The following is a 25,507-nucleotide window of genomic DNA, read 5'->3' on the forward strand; positions in this document are numbered from 1 at the left end:
ACCAACTGCTGCTATTAAAAACAGGCAGTGATTAGTGGGTTAATGCAGGGATCTGTAGTAGGACCCCAACTGTTCGTATTATATATTAACGATTTGGACGAGGGAACTAAACGTATTATCTCCAAATTTGCAGATGATACAAAGTTGGGTGTGAGTGTGAGCTGTGAGGAGGATGCAGAGATGCTTCAGTGGGATTTGGACAGGCTGAGTGAGTGGGCATATACATGGCAGATGCAGTATAATGTGGATAAATGTGAGGTTGCAAAAATAGGAAGGTAGATTATTATGTGAATGGGTGTAAATTGAGAGAGGTGGACACTCAGAGCGACCTTAGTGTCCTTGTGGATCAGTTGCTGAAAGTAAGCGCGCGGCTCCAGCAGGCAGTAAAGGAGGCAAATGGTATGTTGGCCTTCCTAGCAAGAGGATTTGAGTATAGGAATAGAGATGTTTCATTGCAATTGTATAGGGCATTGGTGAGACCACACCTGGAGTATTGTGTACAGTTCTGGTGTCCTTATCTGAGGAAGGATGCTCTTGATATAGAGTGCAGCAAAGGTTTACCAGGCTGATTCCTGGGATGGCAGGACTGTCATATGAGGAGAAATTAAGTCAGTTAGGATTATATGCATCGGAGTTTCGCAGAGTAAGAGGGGAGCTCATAGAAACTTATAAAATTCTAACAGGATTAAACAGGGTACATTCAGAAAGAATGTTCCCGATGGTGGGGAAGTCCAGAACTCGGGTCATAGTTTGAGGATAAGGTGTAAACCTTTTAGGACTGAGATGAGGAGAAATGTCTTCACCAAGAAAGTGGTGAATCTGTGGAATTTACTTCCACATCAAGTAGTTGAGGCCAAAATGTTGTATAATTTCAAGAAGGAATTAAATACAACTCTTGGGGCTAACGGGATCAAGGGATATGGGGGAAGCAGAATCAGGGCACTAAACTTGATGATTAGCATTGATTATAATGAATGGTGGAGCAGGCTCGATGGGCCGAATAGCCTCCTCCTGCTTCTATTTTCTAGGTTTCTATGTTATGATCTGAAATTGTTGTGGAACTGCATCTCGTCTTTCAATTAGCCGTTTTACAGCTTCCGCACTCAACACCGAGTTCAAGTTTCACTATTGTAATTTTTGTCATTTAATCTCTCTGCCTTTCATCCTAGCACAACGGTATAATTAGTTCTTCCCTCTCCTCCCCACTTTCCCTGCCTTGCTTAAAAGCCCGAAGAGCTCGCCCCAAAGGACACATGCGAATCCAGCCCCTGATGTTGAGTAAAATCTAAAATTTAAACCAGTTGTATGTATAAACGTATATCATCAAATGACACGAATAGCTCTCAGGCGATTTGACTAATATTAACAAGGAGGACAGGGGAGATTTTGAGCAGCTTACACAGCAGTTATTTTGCAATGCTGGTATTAAGAGATATATTTTAATATTTAATTGTCTTCGGAGGCACTATTTGTTTTTTTTTAAATGGCTAAAATGAGAAACACTGCCAAATAGAAGGGAAAGAAAAATCAAGCCAAGTAATGGGTACAGGCTTAATAAGGATTTGAACATATATGGTGTACAATTTATTTAACTCTATATCACCAGACCTAGCTTGTATTTTAAACCCGAAATTACTTCATTCCACACTGCCTTCTCCTTTCCCATCAAGCCAAACCTTCCCCCAGGCTCTCTCATTCCTGAGCTCACATCGGTTTTGAGTTTTTCTCACTGATGCGCAATCAATTACACTCACGACGAAGTGATTCCATAACTGAAGGCTTTAATCTGCTAGAACCTTTTCCCCAGCAGCTTCGATACAGAAAGTGAAGGCTGCTGGGACGGCACCATCTCTTATACCCCGCCTTCAGGGCGGAGCTACATAATACAGTCAATGGTAGACTCCTGGGTCTAACCAATGGTCATCAGCCTCGCAGGTACCACAATACCTGGTACTACCACACTCACATTGCCCCTCCAAGCTCATCAGGAAACGGATCTCCTCCTTGATTCCATTCCCATTAAACCGATGGCCATTATTCTACTTTCCTGTCACCACCCCGTGCCAACTGACATTCATTAGTTACCTTTCTAAACCACTGTGATTCCTGCTTTCCTCAAAATAAATATTCCTGACCCACTGTAATTGTAAATTGCTACTCCTCCTACAAGTTCCTTTGCAACTTCTATCTTCTTTTTTGAGGCATTTTCAATTTATGTACAAAACACATGAAGCAATCATCTTTATAACCTTGCCACAATACAAAAAACCTCCATTCCTTTGAACATCCCACATGCCCCACTTTATAATTATAATGTAAAACAAAGATAACCCATAACAAAACAACCCGCATCGTTGACACCTGCAACTACTTAGCACTGTGGCTTCACAGCTCCAGAATCCCAGGTCCAATTCTCCGCTGGGTCACTGTCTGTGCGGAGTCTGCGCGTTCACCCCGTGCCCGCGTGGGTTACCTCCGGGTGCTCCGGTTTCCTCCCACAAGTCCCGAAAGACGTGGGGCGGGATTCTTCGAGCCTCCGCGCCGCAATTCCACTTGGCGTGGGGCGCAGAATGGGGCGTCACACCTGCGATTGGGTCCGACGCCTTCCCGCGATTCTCCGGGGATTGGAGAATTGCCGCCAATCGCGCACGTGCGGTCGACGTGGTACCGGTCGGGGGCCATTGAGAGAGGCCCCCATGGCGATTCTCTGCCGGCAACTGGCCGAGTTCCCGCTGGCGTGGTTCACTCATGGTTCCACCCGGCGGGCACTCGGAGTGGCAGCTGCGGACAGAGTCCGTGGCCGCCCTGGTGGGGGGGGCGGGGGACCGTCACCGGGGGGAGTGCTCCAGGATGGCCAGGCACGCGATCGGGGGCCACCGATCAGTGGGCGTGCACGATCTGGAGGGGGCTATATTGTTGGGGCCGGCCCGCTGTGTGGGTCCGCCATGTTGCGCGGGGCCGCCGCAGGCATAAGCCACGAGCATGCGCGAACCTGCGGCCGGAAGTGTAGAGCTCCATATCGACAGTGGGAGCTGCATGAACTACTCCGGGGCTCTGCTAGCCCCCTTCAAAATGGAGAATCGTGATTTGCGCCCGTTTTCTCGCTGGCGTGGGGACATAGCCCCATTATCAGAGAATTCCACCTGTGTTGTTCGGTGAATTGGACATTCTGAATTCTCCCTCTGTGACCCGAACAGGCGCCGGAGTGTGGCGACTAGGTGGAGGCCACCTGGAAGTGTGGGGGCCGGTATCTGCAGCAAAAGCTGCTAGTTTTTTGCCGGGTCCCTGCTAGCCCCCTGCAGGGCTAGGAATATGTGGCCCTTTCATGCTATTTTTTCTGGCGCGAAAGTCCACAGTTTTGACGCCGGCGTGGGTCATGGTCCCAAAAACAGAGAATCCATACCACAATCTTTTCAAGCAATGATGGGGCAGCAACCTCAGAAATGTGGCCAGCTCCTTACTCACAAAATCCCTGATTTGCAAAAATGAAACCCATTACACCTTGGTATCCGAAACATCTCCACCAACTCTCCCAACAAGAAGTGGAAAAGGCAGGAAAGACCAATGATCAGGAACAGTTGATCTCACAACCTGTAGTCACCAGCTCAGTTATTGACACTGCATGAACTTTAAAAGGTGACCTACATCTGGAATGTGCACATGGTGTGACCCCGTGTTGTGTGGCATTACCGCTGTGCTGTATTGAAAACTTCGAGCAGCGCAAGGCTGGGCATCCATGAGGCGCTGTGCACCATCAGCAGCAGCAGAATTGTATTTAGCAACAATTTGTGATCTGATCATATCCCCCACTCTACCATTACCACCAAGTGAGGGGATCAACCCTGGTTCAGTGAAAAGGAGGGCATGCCAGAGCACCAGGTATACCGAAAAATGAGGTGTCAACATGGGGAAGCTAAAACACAGGGACTACTTGCATGCCAAACAGCATAAACAAGCGATAGGCACAGCTAAATGATTCCACAACAAACTTATCATATCTAAGCTCTGTAGTTCTATCACATCCGTCCGTGAATGTTGGTGGACAATTAAACATCTTACTGGTGGAAGATGCCCCACAAATATCCCCATCCTTAAAGATGTGGGAGCTCAGAACATAGTGCAAAAGACAAGGCTGAAGCATTCGCAACTGTCTTCATCCAGAAGGACCAAGTGGTTGGTCCCTAGCATCAGAGATGCAGTCTTCAGTCAATTCAATTCATTCAACATAATATCAATAAATGCTGAAAGCTGGATACTGCAAAGACTATAGGCCCTGATAATAATGCAGCAATAGTACTGAAGACATGTGCTCCAGAACCTGCCATGCCCCTTGCCAAGCTGTTCTAGTATAGCTACACTGACATCTGCCCAGCAATGTGCCTTGGTATGTCTTGTACACAAAGACAAGACAAATGCAACCCAGCCAATTGCTACCCCATCAGTCTACTTCCGGTCATCAGTAAAGTGATGGAAGAGGTCATCAACAGTGCAATCAAGCAGCCCTTGCTTAGCAATAAAGTGCTCAAAGGCGCTCGGTTCGGGGTCTGCCAGGGTCACTCAGCTCCTCACCTTGTTATATTCTTGGTTCTAACATGGACAAAAGAGTTAAACTCCAGAGATGAGGTGAGAGAGACTACCTTTGACATCAAGGCCACATTTCACTGTGTGGGGCATTAAAGCGCTTTTGCAAAACTGGAGTCAATGGAAATCATGGTGAAAACTCTCCACAACAAAGGAAGATGGTGTGGTTGTTGGAGGTCAATCACCTCAGCTCTGGGATTTCTAAGGGTAATGTCCTAGGCCCAACCATCTTCAGCTGCTTCATCAATAATCTCCTTTCCATCATAAGGTCAGAAATGGGGATGTTCGCTGATCATTATACAATGTTCAGTACCATTCGTGACTCCTTAGATACGGAAGCAGTCCATGTCCAAATGCAGCAAGATCAGGACAATATCCAAGTTTGGGCTGATGAAGGGCAAATAACATTCGCACCTCACAAATTACCATCTCCAACAAGGGAACATCTGACCATTGTCCCCTGACATTCAATGGTATTAAGATCAGTGAATCCCCCACAATCAACATCCTGGGGGTTACCATTGACCAGAAACTTAAACTGGTCTGCAATATATATATACTCTAGCTACAAGAGCCGGGCAGGGTCTAAGAATCCTGCAGCAAATAACTCACATTCTGACTCCCAAAAGCCTGTCCACAATATACAAGGCTCCACTTGCCTGGATGAGTGCAGCTTCAACAACACTCAGGAAGCCCAATACCATCCAGGACAAAGCAGTCCACTTAATTGACACCCCTTCCATAAATATTCACTCCCTCAACCATCGACACAAAGTAGCGACAGTGAGTAATATCTACATGATGCACTGCAAAGAACTCACCATGCCTCCTTAAGACAGCATCTTCCAAACCCATGACCACCACCAGCTAGAAGGACAAGGACAGCAGATGCATGGGAACACTACTATCTTGAAATTCCCCTCCAAGCCACTCATCACCTGATTTGGAAATATATAATTGTTCCTGGGTCAAATCCTAAAACTACCCCCCCTAACAGCAGTTTGTGTGTACTTACACCACATGGACTCCAGCGGTTCAAGAGGCAGTTCATCAACATCTCAAGGCAAATTAGGGATGGACAGTAAATGCTGGCCTAGCCAGCGAGACCCACATGCCTTGAATGATTTTTTGATAAATGAGTGGCCTGTAGCCAATACCAAGGGGTAATAAATGCCAGCCTGCCAGGTGACGAGGTCACATAGGAGTTTGAGGACTCATATGGATTTAAATTAGGTGGGTACAGAAAAAGGCTGATGGGTATGCACACAGAATTACTTGGTGCACTGGCAGCTCTGTGAGAAAGCCGACTGTCACTGAACAAGGAGCATGGAGAGCTTGGATATAACTGAGCACAGGACTTTGTGCAGCGCTTGGAGCCCATTCATTCCAGTGTGGTAGTGGTGACCAACTCTATGAGCGCACTCGAGGATTGCAGCACAAACAGAAGCCACCCAGTGTTACGGATCTTCAGCGGAAGTTCAAATTGAAGTCAGGCAATTTCAATTTATCGGCACACAAAGACAGATTGCTTCCATTATGGTTGTGGATACCAGTTTGTAAAGCCTTGCTCTCAGGTAGCAATGTACATTTCAGTGAGTACCCCTATCTGCAGCTGAAATGTAGATATCGTGCACATTGGGTGGGATTTTCTGGACATTCCCACGGTGGGATCTTCCGGTCTGCCAGACAGTGATCCCCTTCCTCGCGCTGTGGGTTTCTCGTTGGCAGAGGATGCGAACAATGGGAAACCCCAGTGCCAGCGGCGGGACTGGAAGATCCTGCCATCGTCCAATGGCGAGCGGCCTCTGTCACTACAAAATCGGACGGGGGTGGGGGGGGGGGGGGGGGGGGGGCAGAAAATCCCTCCCATTGTGTCTTGCTGAGGATGAGTAAAGAGAGATTCTCCCTGAAGACCCTAGCTGCATATGGTCTCCAGCTGAGAACTTCTCTCCTGCTCCTTCTCCTACCACTTTCAGAAGCTTGTCCACCTCCGCATTGCATCTGCTCATTCTCCCCGTCATGCTGCATGTCAAGGGGAATAAAACTACTACAGCCAGGACTGGGTGTATCATCTGAGCCGAACCCTTGACGTTCCAACCAAGGCCTTCATCACTCCCTGTAGACTGTGGCCATTTCAACTAACAGAAGAAACCATCAAACACTTCTCTGCTATTTCAGTGAAGCCAGTAGAAATAAAACTAGGTGATAATCCCTTTAAGTAGTACTGGAGTTAGGGATCCTTTTTGCTCCTGAATGCATGTTCAGGAATGCATGAGGTTAAGTAAATGCAAAAATGGCTACACACTGAATGATCTGTCAAGTTTGCATACTTCCAACTCACACTCCCATCACCCGTGCCAATGACATAACCAACATGCATCCAGTGCAGCTCATACCAGAAGTGCACATACTCAGACACTATTTTGGTATGAGAATTGCAACCAAAGCACGGAAAATGTGAGAGCTTGGCTCAATTGAATGTTGCGGTCTATGTTTTTACACGTTTTGAACTCATCAAGGTCATTATCATCAAAGCACATTAGAAATTGATCCAGCAGGGGGAGACATTAATTATTGTTGAACTAATTATAATGGCAGTAGTACTGCTGCCGTAGGTACCCAACAACAAATGATGCACAGATCTTGGGCAATGTCATTCTGTTCCTCCCCACTATTGTGAAGAAAGCCAGCATCTGAAGAGATAAAGTCACCAAAGACCTTGAGACTTACTTGAGTTTAAGCTCTCGTGTCAGTTCATTCTGTGTATGCTCGAGGTCCTGTCGCTCCCTCACATGTTCATCCTGTAGATCCTGAATCTCAGTCTTCACAGCCTGAAGTTTTGCGAAGAGCTTTAGTGGGATAATGAGAATGAGAGAGAAGGGAATCATTTTCACCAGTGTTAATTATTATATTCCGAAAAGGTAGTAGAATCTAAAATATGAGATGATTCATCAAACTTTTAATCTTTTTCCAGATAACTAAGTATTTACAAGCAATTACAGATCATATTTATAATAATGCTTACTTTCAACAGCAAGCTTTCATATGATTTCCCCTACAGATGCACAAGCATTTAACGGCTGATCATCTTGTCGAAGTGTAACAGAATTTTGTTTGGCAGAATTACACCAAAACCTTCAAACCCTGATTGTAAGTTCATTCCTAACTTTAGTACCATATGCATGCCACTCATGGATTTGATCTGTAAGAGAAAGCCAAAGCAGCTGACCTAATTCTTTCATCTGTAAAATTGAAAAATGGCTTAAGTACTGATTTCAGCGCTAACCAAGATAGATTATCCTCAAGCGTTTCTTGTCCACAGAGCTGCAACAGACCGTGCCACTTGCATTGTGTTAAAGCAGATGAGTTAATTTGATGAGGAGCGCCAGTTCCTTTATGAATCATTAAGCCTGTGCAGCAACTGAGAAAGAATGATTCATTCGGGTACAACATGAATAACGGCTATACACGTACAAAAGGGAAACTTGCATTTATGTGGCACCTTTCATGACCACAGGATGCCCAAAAGCACTTTACAGCCAATAAAGTGTTTTGAAGTGTAGTCACTTGTGATGCAGGAAATATGCCAGCCTCTTTACGCACAGGAAGCTCCCACAAATAGCAATGTGATAGAAACATAGGAAATAGGAGCAGGAGGAGGCCATTTGGCGCTTCGAGCCTGCTCCACCATTCATTATGATCATGGCCGAGTAAATAATGACTAGATTATCTGTTTTTTCTGTTCATTGAGGATTGGATTGGATTGGATTTGTTTATTGTCACGTGTACTGAGGTACAGTGAAAAGTATTTTTCTGTGAGCAGCTCAACAGATCATTAAGTACATGAGAAGAAAAGGGAATAAAAGAAAATACATAATAGGGCAACACAACATATACAATGTAACTAAAAGATTAGAACGAGTATAAGTTAAGTAAAAAGTGGATCTGTTTGTGAGAGCTCGCAGAGAGTCGCCTCGCTCTGGTGCCATCTTGGTAAATAAGGTGCCTTGGGAACACCACTTTCAACTCATCTCCAGTCTGGGAAATGCCCAAGTGTCCTACCCTCTGTTTCTGATCTCTTAACCAACTTATAATCCATGCTGCCAAGGACCCATCAATCCTAAACATTTCTAATTTGCTAACCAACTGCCATGTGGCACCATATCAAATTCTTTCTGAAAGTCCAAATCTACAACATCTACAGCACTACCCTCATCTACTGCCATGTGTCACCTTGTCAAAGAACTCAATTAAATTTGTCAGAATGACCTGTCCTTGACAAAGCCATATTGACTGTCCAATATTAACTTATTTTTCTCTTAAGTGTGCAGTTATCTTTTCCCATATTATGGCCATCAGTTTTCCTACTATTGATGTCAAGCTAACAGTTCTGTAGTTTCCTGGGTTATCCTTTGCCCGTTTCTTAAACAATAGCATCACATTTGCAATCCTCCAGTCCCCCAGGACTAGTCCTGTGTTGAGAGAGGCCTGGAAAATTTGCTCCCTTACCTCTCTCAGCAATCATCCCATCCGGGCTTGGCGACCTCTCTACCTGGAGTGCTGCCAGCCTTTTTAGCAACTTTTTTTAATCTATCACTATATTGTTCAATTGCTCACCACCCACATTTTCAACTGGGTCATTGTCACCATCTTCTAATTTGGTAAAGATAGAAGCGAAGTACTCAATTAGTACCACTGCTATACTCTCCGCATCAGTGAGCAGCTTACCTCCTTGTCCCTTATGGGCCCCACTCTACCCTTCGATAATCTTTTACTATTAATATGTTTGAAGAACATTTTACTATTTGTTTTAGCGCAGCTTGCAATCCTTTCCTCATGCTTCCTCTTAGCTTTTCTTATTTCAGCCTTAGCCTCTCTCCTGCATTTGAGATACTCTTCCTGATTTCTATTGCTATTATTATTCCGACATGTATCATATGCCTCTTTTTTGTTCCATATTTTCTCCTCAATAACCTGGTCTGCCTCATTTCCTAGGACCAGATCCTGCACAGCTTCATCCCTGGTAGGACTGGAAATGTACTGTTCCAGAAGGTTCTCCTGCACACAATGTAACTACATACGCACTGGCATCGGATGAAGCATACATGGTGTAGTGTTAATGAAGTCAGTCCATAAGAGGGTCGTTGAGGAGTCTGGTGACAGTGGGGAAGAAGCTGTTTTTGAGTCTGTTCGTGCGTGTTCTCAGACTTCTGTATCTCCTGCCCGATGGAAGAAGTTGGAAGAGTGAGTAAGCCGGGTGGGAGGTGTCATGATATTCAAACACACACATCATGATAGACACACCAACAGACAAATCAGAACACACAACACCACAACCAATGACAGAAAGATATAAAAGCACAGACACGACCCCCGGTGGTCAGTATTAGCTGCAGAGGAGGACCAGGACAGATCTGTTACCAAACACACTCAGGGAGACAGCACGTGCAGAGTATCCAGAACGAACTGTATTATAAGAGTTAAAATAAAATAGAGTTGTACCACATACAACTGTGTTGGCTCATCTGTGCACCAGAGCACCCAACACCACATGGTACAGGAGTGGATCGATACCTGCCGGCATACCTCAGTGTACACAGACAACCAGCAGTGCCCAGGCAAAATGATAGAGCTTCCGGTTCCGCAGCCGCTCCAGTGCTATGGCGATCTCCGCGAAAACTGGCGGCGATTCCGGCAATGGTTCGAATTGTTCCTGGTGGCAGCTGAACTCCAAGACCTGGATGATAGCGAAAAAATTGAATTTCTCCTCACCATCGCCGGTGCAAGGGCAAGAGAAATATTCACAAGGTTCAGGTTCTTCAGGAGGCAGCAAAGGTACGATTACCAGGCAGTCCTGGACAAATTCTCCAAGTACTGTGAAGAAAACGCAATCCAATCGGCAAGTAAAGGTAAGAAAAGCTGCAGTACTCACCTCGTGGCTGGGATCCCGGAGCCCGAATTCCCAGAGGTCGAAATCCCGGGCCTGAGAGAGGGCTGGGCCGAGGTTGGCGGCCATCTTGCTAAAGGTATCACGCTAGCACAGTTGCGCGAGCAGTGCGCAGAACCGGAAGTTTCGTTTGCGCATGCGCGAGATGCTGCGCATGCGCAGTCAAGAAAACGGCCATCGGTAAAGGAACAGCGATCTGAGCATGCGCAGTCGCTTCCTACGTGCTACATACCGAGCGTCAGGATGTCAGAGGCCCCAGACTGCACCAATTTAAAGGGGAAATGTCCCAAATCCAATTTAAAAGGGAAACGTCCCAAATCAAAAAAACAAAAATCTGTTAAAGCTGTAAAACAACCTTCCCTCACCTGGAATGACAGCACATTGCCGCAAATTGACCCAGGAGATGAATTTGACCTCCGAAGAACCCTCCGACAAGCAGTTACCTACGCACAAGCCGATGATTCCGACCTTGAATACTTCGATGACGATCTTTACAGTGTTTCCGGACCTCGCGAGCCCAATGATAGCTCCGTGGTCCTATACGACTATGACTCGGACGAACCTTTCGTGTTGCACATTGGCGGCCCCCACATTGAATCCGACGCAGATGCGGATTCATTTTTCGGATTTGAGGATCTTCAATCCAGCAGATATGACGTTCCAACTTATCAGTACCGGATGATGCTGCAGCCTGACATTAACAGACAGGGAGCGGTGCAAGCACACGGAGAGTGCCCTGCTGCCACACAGAGCGTGGTCCACGTCCCGCTCAACGTTCCCGACTCTATGAAAGAAGACATGCAAGACTCCAGAGTGCAGTCCTCGCATGAACCAGAAGTGACTCCAGTGTCACAAGCTTCCACAGCAAGCTCGTGGACAGACTCCACAATTGCAGAAATGCAAGACTCCAGAGCGCAGTCCTTGCACGGACAAGAAGTGACTCCAGTGTCACAAGCCTCCACAGAGAGCTCGTGGACAGCCTCCACGATAGAAGCAACGCAAGACCCCAGAGCGCAGTCCTTGCACGAACAAGAAGTGACTCCAGTGTCACAAGCCTCCACAGAGAGCTCGTGGACAGCCTCCACGATAGAAGCAACGCAAGACTCCAGAGCGCAGTCCTTGCACGAACAAGAAGTGACTCCAGTGTCACAAGCCTCCACAGAGAGCTCGTGGACAGCCTCCACGATAGAAGCAACGCAAGACTCCAATGTGCAGTCCTTGCAGGAACAAGACCATGAGGGTCTAGCAACCTCTCCTGACCAACCAGCGGCAGACGATGCAAGTCTGCCATGCTCACGTGAACAGCAAGAAGGCATGTACATTAGACAAAGATACATATGAGGTACCTGAGAAGAAAAGTGAAACGGAATGTTCTTTGGAAAATAGTACAATGTCGATAGAAACATTGGATCCTATATTCGAGACCATACATATGGGAGAATTTTGGGGTAATAAACAAGGTTCTGCAATGTCTGGGGGAAGATTTAAAATTCCAAAGAAGAAAAGCCCAAATGAAGGACAACGGCAAGACAATGACAGTCCACCGACATGGTGTGCACCACCAGATGAAAACTCTGACAATTTACCCAACCCTAGTGAACAGCAAGCTGCTAATGAGGATCTATCCACGGGATGTGAGACGAGTGACGACAGCATCCCACTTCCCATGCAAAAGGTGCAAGGTGACAGACCTCGCCTAGTGCGTACCGAGGCACTCGACGATCACGGTGGGACCACTGACGACTGCGGTGGCGGCGCACCGCTTCCACCCTCGATGGCTCGACCCTCTCCACTGGTTGGTGCATTCCTGCATGTTCCGACTCCAGAAGTGCAGCTTCAGGGAATCTCGGCTGCCTCCAGTGAACCTGTTGGCACTCCGGACGGGGGGCATCGACGGAAGGCAGACCGGACTCCAGATGGGGAGCAGCCAAGCGCCGACTCTGATTTGCGCACGCCAGACCTTGCTCCGGACGGGCGGTGTCGCGGCCTCGGTGATGGCACGCTCAGGGTGACGGCGGATGCCACGGCGACAGGGAATGGATCGCGTGGCAGTCCCACTGGGTCGGCAGTGGCAACCAACACGTGCAGAGTATCCAGAACGAACTGTATTATAAGAGTTAAAATAAAATAGAGTTGTACCACATACAACTGTGTTGGCTCATCTGTGCACCAGAGCACCCAACACCACAGGAGGGATCTTTGATTATGCTGCCCGCTTTCCCCAGGCAGCGGGAGGTGTAGATGGAGTCAATGGATGGGAGGCAGGTTCGTGTGATGGACTGGGCGGTGTTCACAACTCTCTGAAGTTTCTTGCGGTCCTGGGCCGAGCAGTTGCCATACCAGGCTGTGATGCAGCCAGATAGGATGCTTTCTATGGTGCATCTGTAAAAGTTGGTAAGAGTCAATGTGGACATGCTGAATTTCCTTAGTTTCCTGAGGAAGTATAGGCGCTGTTGTGCTTTCTTGGCGGTAGCGTCGACGTGGGTGGACCAGGACAGATTTTTGGAGATGTGCACCCCAAGGAATTTGAAACTGCTAACCATCTCCACCTCGGCCCCGTTGATGCTGACAGGGGTGTGTACAGTACTTTGCTTCCTGAAGTCAATTACCAGCTCTTCAGTTTTGCTGGCATTGAGGGGGAGATTATTGTCGCTACACCACTCCACTAGGTTCTCTATCTCCCTCCTGTATTCGGACTCATCGTTATGCCATCTTCATCTCCCCGGACCACGCACGGCCAGTGGGCACCGCCATCTGCCCTCCCTCAGTCCACGTGCAGCCCATGGGCGCCGCCATCTTGTCCAACCCCCGAAACGTGCGGCCCATGGGTGCCGCCATTTTGTCCCCCGCAGGATCGTCAGGCGCCGCCATCTTGTCTCCCCCAGGGGCATGGACACCGACAGCATTCCAGGACCTGGGTCCCCCAGGCTCCCCATCATCCGATGCCAGCGACGACCGACCACGACTCGCCTCAGTGACGATCGATCAGTCTCGTCCGCACAACCTGGCCACTGCCTCGACCAGCGTGAAAATCAATGGCCACGTGACCTCTTGCCTGCTGGACTCCGGGAGCACCGAAAGCTTCATACACCCGGATACGGTAAGGCGCTGCTCTCTCGCGGTACACCCCGCCAAGAAAAGAATCTCCCTGGCCTCCGGATCCCATTCCGTCGCGATCCGGGGGGGTACTGCATGGTCACACTCACGGTCCAGGACGTAGAATTCTGCGGCTTCCGCCTCTATGTCCTCCCTAACCTCTGCGCTGCTCTACTACTAGGCCTGGACTTCCAGTGCAAGCTCCAGAGCCTAACCCTCAAATTCGGCAGGCCCCTACCACCCCTCACTGTGTGTGGCCTCGCGACCCTAAAGGTCGATCTACCTTCTCTCTTCGCAAACCTAACCGCAGTTGCAAACCCGTCGCCGCCAGGAGCAGACGGTACAGCACCCAGGACAGGACCTTCATCAGGTCCGAGGTCCAGCGGCTGCTTCGGGAAGGCATTGAGGCCAGCAACAGCCCCTGGAGAGCCCAAGTTGTAGTCGTTAAAACTGGGGAGAAACACAGAATGGGCGTGGACTACAGCCAGACCATCAATCGGTACACGCAGCTCGACGCGTGCCCCCTCCCATGCATATCTGATATGGTCAATCAGATTGCACAGATCCGGGTCTTCTCAACCGTAGACCTCAAATCTGCCTACCACCAGCTCCCCATTCGTAAATCGGACCGTCCATACACTGCCTTCGAGGCGGACAGTCGTCTCCATCACTTCCTCAGGGTTCCCTTCGGCGTCACTAATGGGGTCTCGGTCTTCCAAAGGGAGATGGACCGAATGGTCGACCAGTACGGTTTGCGGGCCACCTATCCGTACCTCGACAACGTCACCATCTGCGGCCATGACCAGCAGGACCACGATGCCAACCTTGCCAAATTTCTCCACACCGCCACTCTCCTCAACCTCACCTACAACAAGGAGAAGTGAGTATTTAGCATGACCCACTTAGCCATACTTGGCGATGTGGTCCAGAACAGAGTTCTGGGGACCGATCCCGACTGCATGTGTCCCCTCATGGAGCTCCCCTTCCCCACTGCCCCACGGCCCTCAAACGCTGCCTGGGGTTCTTCTCATACTACGCCCAGTGGATCCCAAACCATGCGGACAAGGCCCGCCCACTGATACAGTCCACACACTTTCCCCTGGCGGCCGAGGCACAACAGGCCTTCGCCCGTATCAGAGCCAATATCGCCAAGGCCGGGATGCACGCAGTAGGCGAGACACTGCCCTTTCAAGTAGAGAGCGACGCATCGGACGTCGCCCTAGCCGCCACCCTCAATCAGGCAGGCCGACCCGTGGCATTCTTCTCCCGCACACTTCATGCCTCAGAAATTCGGCACTCATCCATCGAAAAAGAGGCCCAAGCTGTTGTTGAGGCTGTGCGGCATTGGAGGCATTACCTGGCCAGCAGGAGATTCACCCTCCTCACCGACCAACAGTCGGTAGCCTTCATGTTCAACAACACGCATCGGGGCAAGATCAAGAATGATAAAATCTTGAGGTGGAGGATCGAGCTCGCCACCTATAATTACAAGATTTTGTATCGCCCCGACAAGCTCAACGAGCCCCCCGATGCCCTATCCCGAGGTACATGTGCCAGTGCACAAGTAGACTGACTCTGGGCCCTGCACGACAGTCTTTGTCACCCGGGAGTCACACGGTTGTACCATTTTGTCAAGGCTCGCAATCTGCCCTACTCCGTCGAGGAAGTACGGACAATCACCAGGGACTGCCAGGTCTGTGCAGAGTGCAAGCTGCACTTCTACAGGCTGGACCGTGCGTGCCTGGTGAAGGTCTCCCGCCCCTTTGAACGCCTCAGCGTGGATTTCAAAGGGCCCCTCCCCTCCACCGACCGAAACACTGTCTTTTCTCAGTGTGGTCGTTGAGTACTCCAGATTCTCCTTCGCCATCCCATGCCCCGATATGACGTCTGCCACCGTCATCAAAGCCCTAAACACTATCTTCACTCAGTTCGGTTTCCCCGTCTACATCCACAGTGACAGGGGATCCTCATTCATGAGCGATGAGCTGCGTCAGTTCCTGCTCAGCAGGGGTATCACCTCCAGCAGGACGACCAGCTATAACCTCCGGAGAAACGGGCAGCAAGAGAGGGAGAACGGGACGGTGTGGAGGGCCGTTCAACAGGCCCTACGGTCCAAGAATCTCCCAGCCTCTCGCTGGCAGGAGGTCCTCCCTGATGCACTCCACTCCATTCGGTCACTGCTGTGCACCGCCACTATCAACACACCCCATGTACGTCTTTTTGCCTTCCCCAGGAAGCCCACATCCGGAGTGTCGCTCCCAACTTGGCTCGCGGCTCCAGGACCAGTCCTGCTCCGTAGGCACGTGCAACTCCACAAGGCGGACCCGTTGGTGGAGAGGGTGCAATTGCTCCATGCAAACCCCCAGTATGCCAATGGCCACCAGGATACTGTCTCCCTCAGGGACCTGGCACCAGCAGGTTCCACACACACACACCCCTCCGGCCCGACGCCACCCTCCCCTCCCCCGGCGCTCCCAGCATTAACCCCACCAGGACCATCCGTCCTTCCTCTGCCCACGCCCGAAGATGAAGAGGCTTTTGGCACGCTCCCGGAGTCACCGAACATCGGGCCAGCATCGACATCGCCGCCACCACTACGTCGCTCCCAGCGGAACATCAAGGCACCGGACCGGGTAAACCTCTAACTGGCACCGGACTTCAAAAGACATTTTTGTTTCTGCTCAAATACTTTAACTATAGATTCATTGCTGTATATAGTTCTCCATCACCCCCGCCGGACTCAATTCTAACAGGGGGTGAATGTGGTAAACCACTGTTGCACCTATATTAGGTGATGTAAGGTAGGACCTGTACTACAGGTTCGCCGGTAGTCCCTGCCTGCTGGCTCCGCCCAGTAGGCGGAGTATAAATATGCGTGTCCTCCATTCAGCCATTTCGCCAGCTGCTGTGGGAGGCCACAAATCTTAGAGCAATAAAGCCTCAGTTGTATCCAACTCTAGTCTTTGTTCAATTAATCGTGCATCAGGTTTCTTTACATCATTACTAACATAATGAGCATTTACCTCCTGAACAGATGGTGGATGACAGCCAAAAGTATTGCAGAAATCTCCCAAAGCTCAATGGTATGTGGGGAAGTTAACAAAAATGATAGCAGTTGGTTCATTAGAAGTCAGGTAGGTTGTGTGGAAAATATAAAAGGACATTTTTTTTACTAGGTTCACACAATGTGGGCATTGCTGATAAGAAGCATAGGTGAGTCATCTGCTTGAATAATTGCAGTGCATGTGGTGTATGTGCTGTTAGGGAGGGGTTTGCATGATTTAAACCCAGCAATGATGAAGACATGGCAATATATTTCCAAATTCAGATGGCGCGTGGCTTGGAGGTTCACATGTGCCTGTTGCCCTTGGCCTTCTGAGTGATAGAGAATGTGGGTTTGGGAAATGCTGGCAAAGAAGCCTTGATGAGTTGCAGAATTGCATCGTGAATGTGGCCAACGCTACTAGCATGGTTCACCAATGGTGTCTGGGGTACCAGTCAATCCTGGCAGTTCTTGGCACAGTCTGCCATCCTTAATAGGGACGGCAGCCCTGAAGCAGCCGCTCAATTGACTGTTTTTGGCAAAATGTGGCCCAGGGCATGCTAATGTGGGGTCGCACACACTTTCAGTTATGCAGGACTTCTGCCACCCCCACAAAATGTGGCACAGAAGTGGGCCATTTAGCCCGTCAAGTCTGCTGGCTCCCATCCCCCTACTCTATCCCCATTGCCCTGCAAGTCTATTTCCCTCAAGTGCCAGTAGTTTCCTTTTGAAATTATTTGTTACCTCTGCTTCCACCACACTCGCGGGTTGCGAGTTGCAGGTCAATACTTGCTTAAAAAAAGTTCTTCCTCCCGTATCTCCATGTCTTTTGATCAAAGCCTTAAATCTGTGTCCCCTAGTCCTTGCGTCATTCGTTAATGTTTAACTTATAAGAACTTATCTATCAGATTTCCCCTGAACCTCCTTTTCTCCAAAGAGAAAAATCCCAGCTTCTCCAACCCAAACATATAGCTAAATTCGCTCACCCCTGGAACTGTTCTCCTCTGCACTCGCTCAGGAACCTTCACATCATTCCTACAATATGGTGACCAGAGCTAGGTACAATACCCGAACCAGAGCTTTATGAAGTATAACCATATCAGAATAACTTCCCTGCATTTGTACGCTATACCTCTATTTATGAAGCCAAAGATTCCATATGCTTTGCTAACTACTGTCTTGCCACCTTGAAAGATCGATGCACATGACGTCCACCATGCACTCCCCTCTCCCCACCACCCCTCTGTCCCTGCACACTCTTTCAAACTATGCTATTAAATATGTATTTCCTTTCCCTATCCTCCTTTCAAAATACACGTCACGCTACTCTGTATTAAATTCCATCTGCAACTTGTCTGCCCATCCTGCTAACCTATTTAATTGCAATCACTTAATATCATCCTCACTGTTTGCCACACCTCCAAGTTTGGCATCATCAGCAAATTATGAAATTTCCCTTTGGAATCCAATATCATGGGCGAAATTCTCCAGAAACGGCGCGATGTCCACCGACTGGCGCCCAAAACGGCGCAAATCAGTCGGGCATCGCGCCGCCCCAAAGGTGCGGAATGCTCCGCATCTTTGGGGGCCGAGCCCCAACACTGAGGGGCTAGGCCGCGCCGGACGAATTTCCGCCCCGCCAGCTGGCGGAAAAGGCCTTTGGTGCCCCGCCAGCTGGCGCGGAAATGACATCTCCGGGCGGCGCATGCACGGGAGCGTCAGCGGCCGCTGACGGCATTCCTGCGCATGCACAGTGGAGGGAGTCTCTTCCGCCTCTGCCATGGTGGAGACCGTGGCGGAGGCGGAAGGGAAAGAGTGCCCCCACGGCACAGGCCCGCCTGCGGATCGGTGGAGCCCCGATCACAGGCCAGGCCACCGTGGGGGCACCCTCGGGGCCAGATCGGCCCGTGCCCCCCCCCAGGACCCCGGAGCCTGCCCGCGCCGCCTTGTCCCGCCGGTAAGGTAGGTGGTTTAATCTACGCCGGCGGGACAGGCATTTTAGCGGCGGGACTTTGCCCCATCCGGGCCGGAGAATCGCGCGGGGGGGCCCGCCAACCGGAGCGGCGCGATTCCCGCCCCCGGCGATTCTCCGACCCGGCGGGGGGGTGGGGGGGTCGGAGAATCTCGCCCCATGTCATTTATATATATCAAAAATGCAGTGGTCCTAGCACTGACTCTTGAAGAAAGTATTGTCTACCATACTCTTATTTGAAAAATAATCAGGACTTGCTGCTTTCTGTCCTCAAGCCAATTTTTATCCAAACTGACACCTGATCCTCCTATTCCATGAGCCTCAATTTTGTTAGTCAGCCTTTTATGTGATACTTTGTCAAACACTTTCTTAAAATCCATACAGGCAGTATCCATTGTATTCCATCATCAATGTTCTCTGTTACTTCATTGTAAACTTCAATTTGATTAGTCAAGCACAATCTGCCTTTTATAAAACCATGCTGGCTTCCTTAATTAACTCATACGTCTCTGAGGGCCTGGTAATGTATTCCCTGACTATTGCCTCTAAAACCGTACCCAGCTCTGATGTTAAATTGACTGGCCTTTGTCCAGCTTTTTGTGGACAGGGAATATTTGGGCAATTTTCCAATTTGTCAGGTAGATGCCAGTGTTGTAATTGTATTGGAACAGCTTGGCTAGAGATAGAGACAGCACTGATGCACAAGTCTTTAGCACTACAGCAATAAGTTGTCAGGGTCTATGGCATTTGCTATATCAAATGTGCTCAGCTATTTATTGATATCATGTGGACTGAATAAAAATGGTTGAAGACTAGCGTCTATGTTGGTGGGAACGTCAAGACCAGATTGAGATGGATCCACCCATTCAATTATTCTGGATGACGATGGCTTGGAATTCATTAGCCTTGACTTTTGCACTGATGGGCTGCGCTCCTCCATCATTGAGAATGGGGAGTTTATAGGGCCTCCTCTTCCAGTCAATTGTTTAATTATTCAACACCATTCATGACTGGATGTGACAGGACTGCAGAGCCTTGATACATTGGTTGTAGAATTGTTTAGCTATGTCTACAGCATACTGCTTTCGCTGTTTAGCATGCATGTAATCTTGTGTTGTAACTCCACCACGTTGGCACCTCATTTTTAGCTATAGCCTGGTGCTGCTCTTGGCATGCTCTCCTTCACTTTTCATTGACCTAAGGTTGGACCCCTGGCTATGTGACGATGGTAAATTGTGGGATATGCTGGGCCATGTGGTTACAGATTGTGGTTTAACACAGGTCTGCTGATGGCCCAAAGCATCTCAGAGATGTCCAGGTTTGAGCTTCTAGACCTGTTCTGAAGCTATCTCGTTGGCATAGTGGTAATGTCACACATCACAATGGAGGAAGAGTGTGTTCAGTGTGAAGATGTTTTTTTGTCTCCACAACGATTGTGCAATACTATGATGGACTGATGCACTGGCAACAGGTAGATTGGTGAGAGCAACATTAAGTAGGTGTTTCCCTCTTAACTCTCTAACCATTTACTGAAACTCAGTCTGGCAGACATGTCCTTCAGGAATCGGCCAGCTCAGTCATTAGTGGCGCTACCAAGCAATTATTGATAATGGAGATTCAGGTGTCCCACACCGAGTACATTCCATGCCCTTCCTATCCTTAGTACTTGTTCAAAGTGGCGTTCAACATGATGGAATACATCAGCTGAAGGAGGACGGTGGGTGGTAATCAGCAGAAAGTTTCCTTACTCATGTTTGACCTGATGTTATGAGACTTCATGGGGACCAGAGTCAATGTTGAGGACTCTCATGGCCATTCCCTCTCATTTGCAAAACCACTGTGGAGCAATCATCTCAGGGATGGCGTAGGTGGCATCTGGGACATCATCTGTAAGGTATGAATCCGTGAGTATAACTATGTCAGGCTGTTGTTCGACTAGTCTCTGTGACATCTCTCCTAATTTTGGCACGAGTCCCCAGGTGTTAGCGAGCACGGTTTTGCAGAGCGGACTGGGCTGTGTGTGCCTTTGTTGTGTCTGAATCAGAAAATTCCTTAGTTAACAAAAGCTATTTACACCTGGCACACAAAACACTTTTTGTCTTGTTCAAAGTAGAAAATGCAACACTGTCTGTAGATCAAAAGTACGCGGGATACCGATTTGAAAGCAACAGTGGAGTTTATAGTATGAGGTATTTTCATAACTTCATTCGCTAGATATTGGCTACCGATCCAGATGGATCATACACATAACAGGGATGAACCCTGTCTGTGCTGGGACTGCAGTTGGAGAGTTATGATTGGGGTGTTACTGCTACATGGATTAGGGAAGGAGAATTATTACTGATGATTGCCATCCAAATACTAATCCTTATTAAAAATGCTCCAATTGTACTTTTCCCCCCAAACAGTATGATGGAGTGGCTGGGGAATCAATGCTTCAGACTGCAAGTTCATTCCCACGGACAGGCGCCATAGTGTGGCAACTAGGGGATTTTCACAGTGACTTCATTGCACTGTTAATGTAAGCCCACGTGTGACACTAATAAAGATTATTATTATTAGCTTTGAACACTTGCTCTCTTTGGCCTTCTTAGCTTTTTCATTGCATCTGGAGGATGATACCACCAGTGCCATTATGTATGGTCTGCGTTTGCAGGAGTAAGGCATGGGGAACATTAATTTATTCACCCCTTTTTCCAGTATTTTTTTCATCTACAGTGCAGCTAAAAACAGAAACTCAGCAGGTAGCAGACTGAAACTATGGCACTAGATCCTGACGCTGCAGTGCACCAAAGCACCATTGGACCTTGATAATCTCTCACTAGCCGAGACCAGCAAAACATTTGTGGCAAAAATTAGTACCGTTATTACAACAGTTGTGAGAATGGATTTAAAAAAAAATCTTTTGGAAGAATATTGTGTTAATCTGTGAAGAAGGCTGTGCGTGTCTGTGTATGCGTGTGCAAATTATTTAATTAAGCTGGGGGAAGTTTACTAGAGACAGATTGTCTGGGAGGTTTAGGACATGATAAAATACAAGTGTTAGGTTTGTGATTTGTCATGTGATATTATGGCTTTGAGGTACAAATAAATAAGTTGGATCGAAGATTTGCATTTTTAGATAAATTGGGAGTTTGTTTGAATATCAACGGGAAGTCAGAGGTGATGAGAAACATTTTGCATCTTGCAGAAGTTCCAAACAAAGAGGGCGGGTTGGATTCTCCGCCCCGCCATGCCACCTTTCAGGTTCACCATGCCAGCGGGATTCTCCGTTACGCTGCCAGTCAATAGGGCTGCCCATTGTGGGGCAGCCCCGCGCCGTCGGGAAACCCCCAGGCTGCCGGCAAGATGGAGCATCCCGCTGGCGGAGAATCCAGTCCAGCATATTTCATTTTATTGACCCAAAAACAGAGACAAAATGGAAACATGAAAGAGTTCATATTTGGAAGGATTTGAGTTTCAAAGAGGTGTGAGAACAATGGAACTTGAGATGAAGGGGGGGGGGGGAGAAATTTTTCAGTGTTACTGTGGAGAGCTTAGGGGTTGGCTGTGTGAGGAAGACCTGCTAGAAACAGCTCTGGGCTGGGAGAAGATGAAAAGTTTGAATCAGCTTTTCAGTCGAGCCAGGAAAGTCTTGGGCTGCGAAAAGCAGTCTTTTGTCTGAAGATTTCTTCGATTTCCACAGCAGAGTGGAAGTGAATTTGAGAGGTCGTATGGTAAGCCATTATTAAAGTGACACTAACTTTGCCTTAGGTGATATTACTGGATTTCTAAAATTAGTGTGTTGCCTGGAAGGTGTTTACTTGTGAGTCCCAGCAAGTCGGGAGTCTTTTTGAGTGGGGCGGTGGAGGGAGGGGGGGGGGGGGGGGGGGGGGGGCGGGGCAATGCTTTGTAAGTCTAATTTTAATTGTGTAACTGTAATCTTGTGTACTTATGGTTTACTTTTACTGGTTAATAAATACTTTGCTTTTAATTTTTTAAATCCCGAAAGTGTTACTGGACTTCTATGATTAATCTAGGACAAAGGTTCGGCATAACATCGTGGGCCGAAGGGCCTGTTCTGTGCTGTATTTTTCTATGTTCTATGTTCTATGGTCTTGCATGCAGGGATCAGTACATTTCCTTCTCGTTTTCAGTATTTTAAAAAGGGTAAGGCCCGTAAACCAAGTTACCCTCTGGGATTTGCTCAGCAATTAACATCTGCTGTGATCATAACACAGCACTTCTTCAAACATAGGGGGCTGGAATCTCCGATTCTGGGGCTATGGCCCCACGCCGGCGTGAGAACCGTGGGGTTTTACACCCAAAAAAAAGGCGCAAAATGGCCACCGATTCCGCGTTTTGCTGAGGGCTCGCAGAACGGCAGTGTAGAGCACCCGGCTCTAGCTGCCGATACGTTCCGGAGAATTGCCGGGTTCGTGGCCGTGTATGCGCAACATGGTGGCGGCTGCTCACGGACCTGGCCCGCAAAATAGTTCCCCCCTTTGGCCGGCTCATGTGCCTCGGACGATTCCACCACAGTGGCCCCAGCCCCGAATAATGTCCCCCCCACCACCCTGTCCGCGGGTCGGCCCTCCTATGCCTGTGGCGACGCTGGACTGAGTCCGCAGCCTTCACGCCGAGTCCCCGACGGGTAAGACCACACGCGACCCACGGCATCGGGAACTCGGCCGGTCAGGATGAAGCATCAGGGGCGGGCCTCAGGAAATGTCCTGCGGCCGTCAATACGTGACGCAGCGTACTCGGAGGGGGCATAGCATCGCGAAAGCGGCGCCGCCCCCGATTTGGTTGGGAACTCAGATTCCCTGGCCATTTGCTGAAAGCGATTTTGCTGTCGGCGACCGGAGAATCCAGCCTAGGATTTCTGGTTATTCTTTAATCAAAGACTCCAATCATTTAAATGAATCAAAACGTTTCATTCTGGCAAAAGCATCCCGCTCATGCCACTGGTACAGGGGTTAGCACTGTTGCCTCACAGTGCCAGGGACCCTGGTTCAATTCCAGCCGTGGGTCACTGTCTGTGTGGAGTCTGTACGTTCTCCCTGTGTCTGCGTGGGTTTCCTCCGGGTGCTCCAGTTTCATCCAACAAACCAAAAATGTGCAGATTAGATGGATAGGCCATGATAAAGTTCCCCTTAGTATCCAGGGATGTGAAGGTTAGGTAGAGTTACGGGGATAGATCAGGGAGAACAGGTAGTATGTTCATTCCAAAGATCAGTGCAGACTTTATGGGCCGAATGATCTCCTTCTGCACTATAGGGGTTCTATAATTTCTATGATCTCCAGCTCATTCCTTCCTTCCCTCCCATGCAATCCCATTCTATCCTTGATAAAAACAATCTCTCCAGTGAGGCTGATCACAAACCAAAGCTCACAATGACTATAAAATCGCAGACAAACATTTCTCACTGGGATTTCCACATAGCCTGACAAAGAACTTGGAAATGTTTATTCAGTGAAAACTGGTATAGATTTTGTCATTCCCAACTTGGGTTAAGTCTGGAGAAACTGAAGGGCAGCACGGTGGCACGGTGGTTAGCACTGCAGCCTCACAGTGCTGAGGACCTGGGATCGAACCTGGCCCTGGGTCACTGTCCGTGTGGAGTTTGCACATTCTCCCTGTGTCTGCGTGGGTCTCATACCCACAACCCAAAGATGTGCAGAGAAGGTGGATTGGCCACGCTAAATTGCAGCTTAATAAAATAAAAGTCTGGAGAAACTGGTGAAAGATGGGTGGTTATAGACCTCTCACTGATTATACATAGCAAGAGTAATTTAAAGTAGTACAACACTCAACTACAGGATTGAAGCATTTTGAGTTCTGTGCACTATAGGCAAGCCCAAAGTTACGCAGGTTAGGTGGGTTGGCCATGCAAAATTGCCCCTTAGTGTCCGGGAATCAGCAGGTTAGTTTACGGGGATAGGGCAGGGTGGGTGGGAGAGTGGATATATGTAAAGTGCTCTTTCTGGGGGTCGGTGCAGACTCGATGGGCCGAATGTCCTCCTCCTGCACTAGGGACTCTATGATTGCATTGATCCGAATATGTTGAATTGGTCTAGAGATAATTCGCCCAAAGCCCCCTCTCCCCTCCCCCAGTAAGAATTTTAACATTATTTACATAACAGAAGTGTGTTAAATATCTCGTGTCACAGCCTCATCCCACTGTTTCTGTTGTTGCAGCAACCACGAATCATTGGTGTGCCATGCGATTCAGTCCTCTGCAAATCTCACGTATGTCCAGATCATCAGACTCTGGCCAGTAAATCAACCCACAGACCTATCGAACAGTCCGGACAGACAGCACCAAGTATCATTATTGCAGGTTTCTCTTGGTACGTTTCTTGCTCTTTTTCGTTTGCTGTAGCCAGCAGTGGGAACTTTTTTTTTAGTGCAACTGGAGAAAGATGACAGACACAGCAGCAGTTGCTGCTTGGCTGGACTCCTTTGTTTTTCATAAATGACAGTCTCTGCTGATAGGTGTTCAATTTGAAGCTGTAGCTCTCCTGGCAGAAACTCAGCCACACTCCAGCAGATATGGAGCCAGCTAATCATAATGGCAGCTGCATGTAACCCAGCACCAAACACGCTGCTGAGAAGCTGCACACCTCAGCAGGGGGGGGGGGGGGGGGTAACAATCTGTGTGCAAGGCTGACTCTATTTGAAGATAACCTGCACCATTTACAGTGGTGTGGGTGCACTTGGCTACAGCAGATACTGGAAGTGGCTGGGGAAGAGGTTCTGAGAAGGATGAAGATAACAAATGGTGCTACAGACGAAAGAGTGTGCTTCAAAATTATCTGGCATGACACTGGTGCAGGAGATAGACAGGCAGATAGAGGTCCTCTGTCCACAAAGGATCAGGCATCG

At 48.6% G+C, this 25,507-nt stretch overlaps 1 protein-coding gene across 2 annotated transcripts in view; it reads right to left on the minus strand.

Moving 5' to 3' along the window:
- Positions 1-25,507, minus strand: part of kif3ca (kinesin family member 3Ca) — a 263,681-nt gene that overhangs the window by 57,273 nt on the left and 180,901 nt on the right. For both annotated transcript variants that reach the window (XM_072498979.1, XM_072498981.1), the window contains exon 5: positions 7,312-7,430. In XM_072498979.1, coding sequence (XP_072355080.1) covers positions 7,312-7,430 — 119 coding nt within the window. The remainder of the gene's footprint in view (positions 1-7,311; positions 7,431-25,507) is intronic.

This window comes from Scyliorhinus torazame, chromosome 4 (assembly GCF_047496885.1).
Source record: "Scyliorhinus torazame isolate Kashiwa2021f chromosome 4, sScyTor2.1, whole genome shotgun sequence".
In the NCBI taxonomy this organism is placed as follows: domain Eukaryota; kingdom Metazoa; phylum Chordata; class Chondrichthyes; order Carcharhiniformes; family Scyliorhinidae; genus Scyliorhinus; species Scyliorhinus torazame.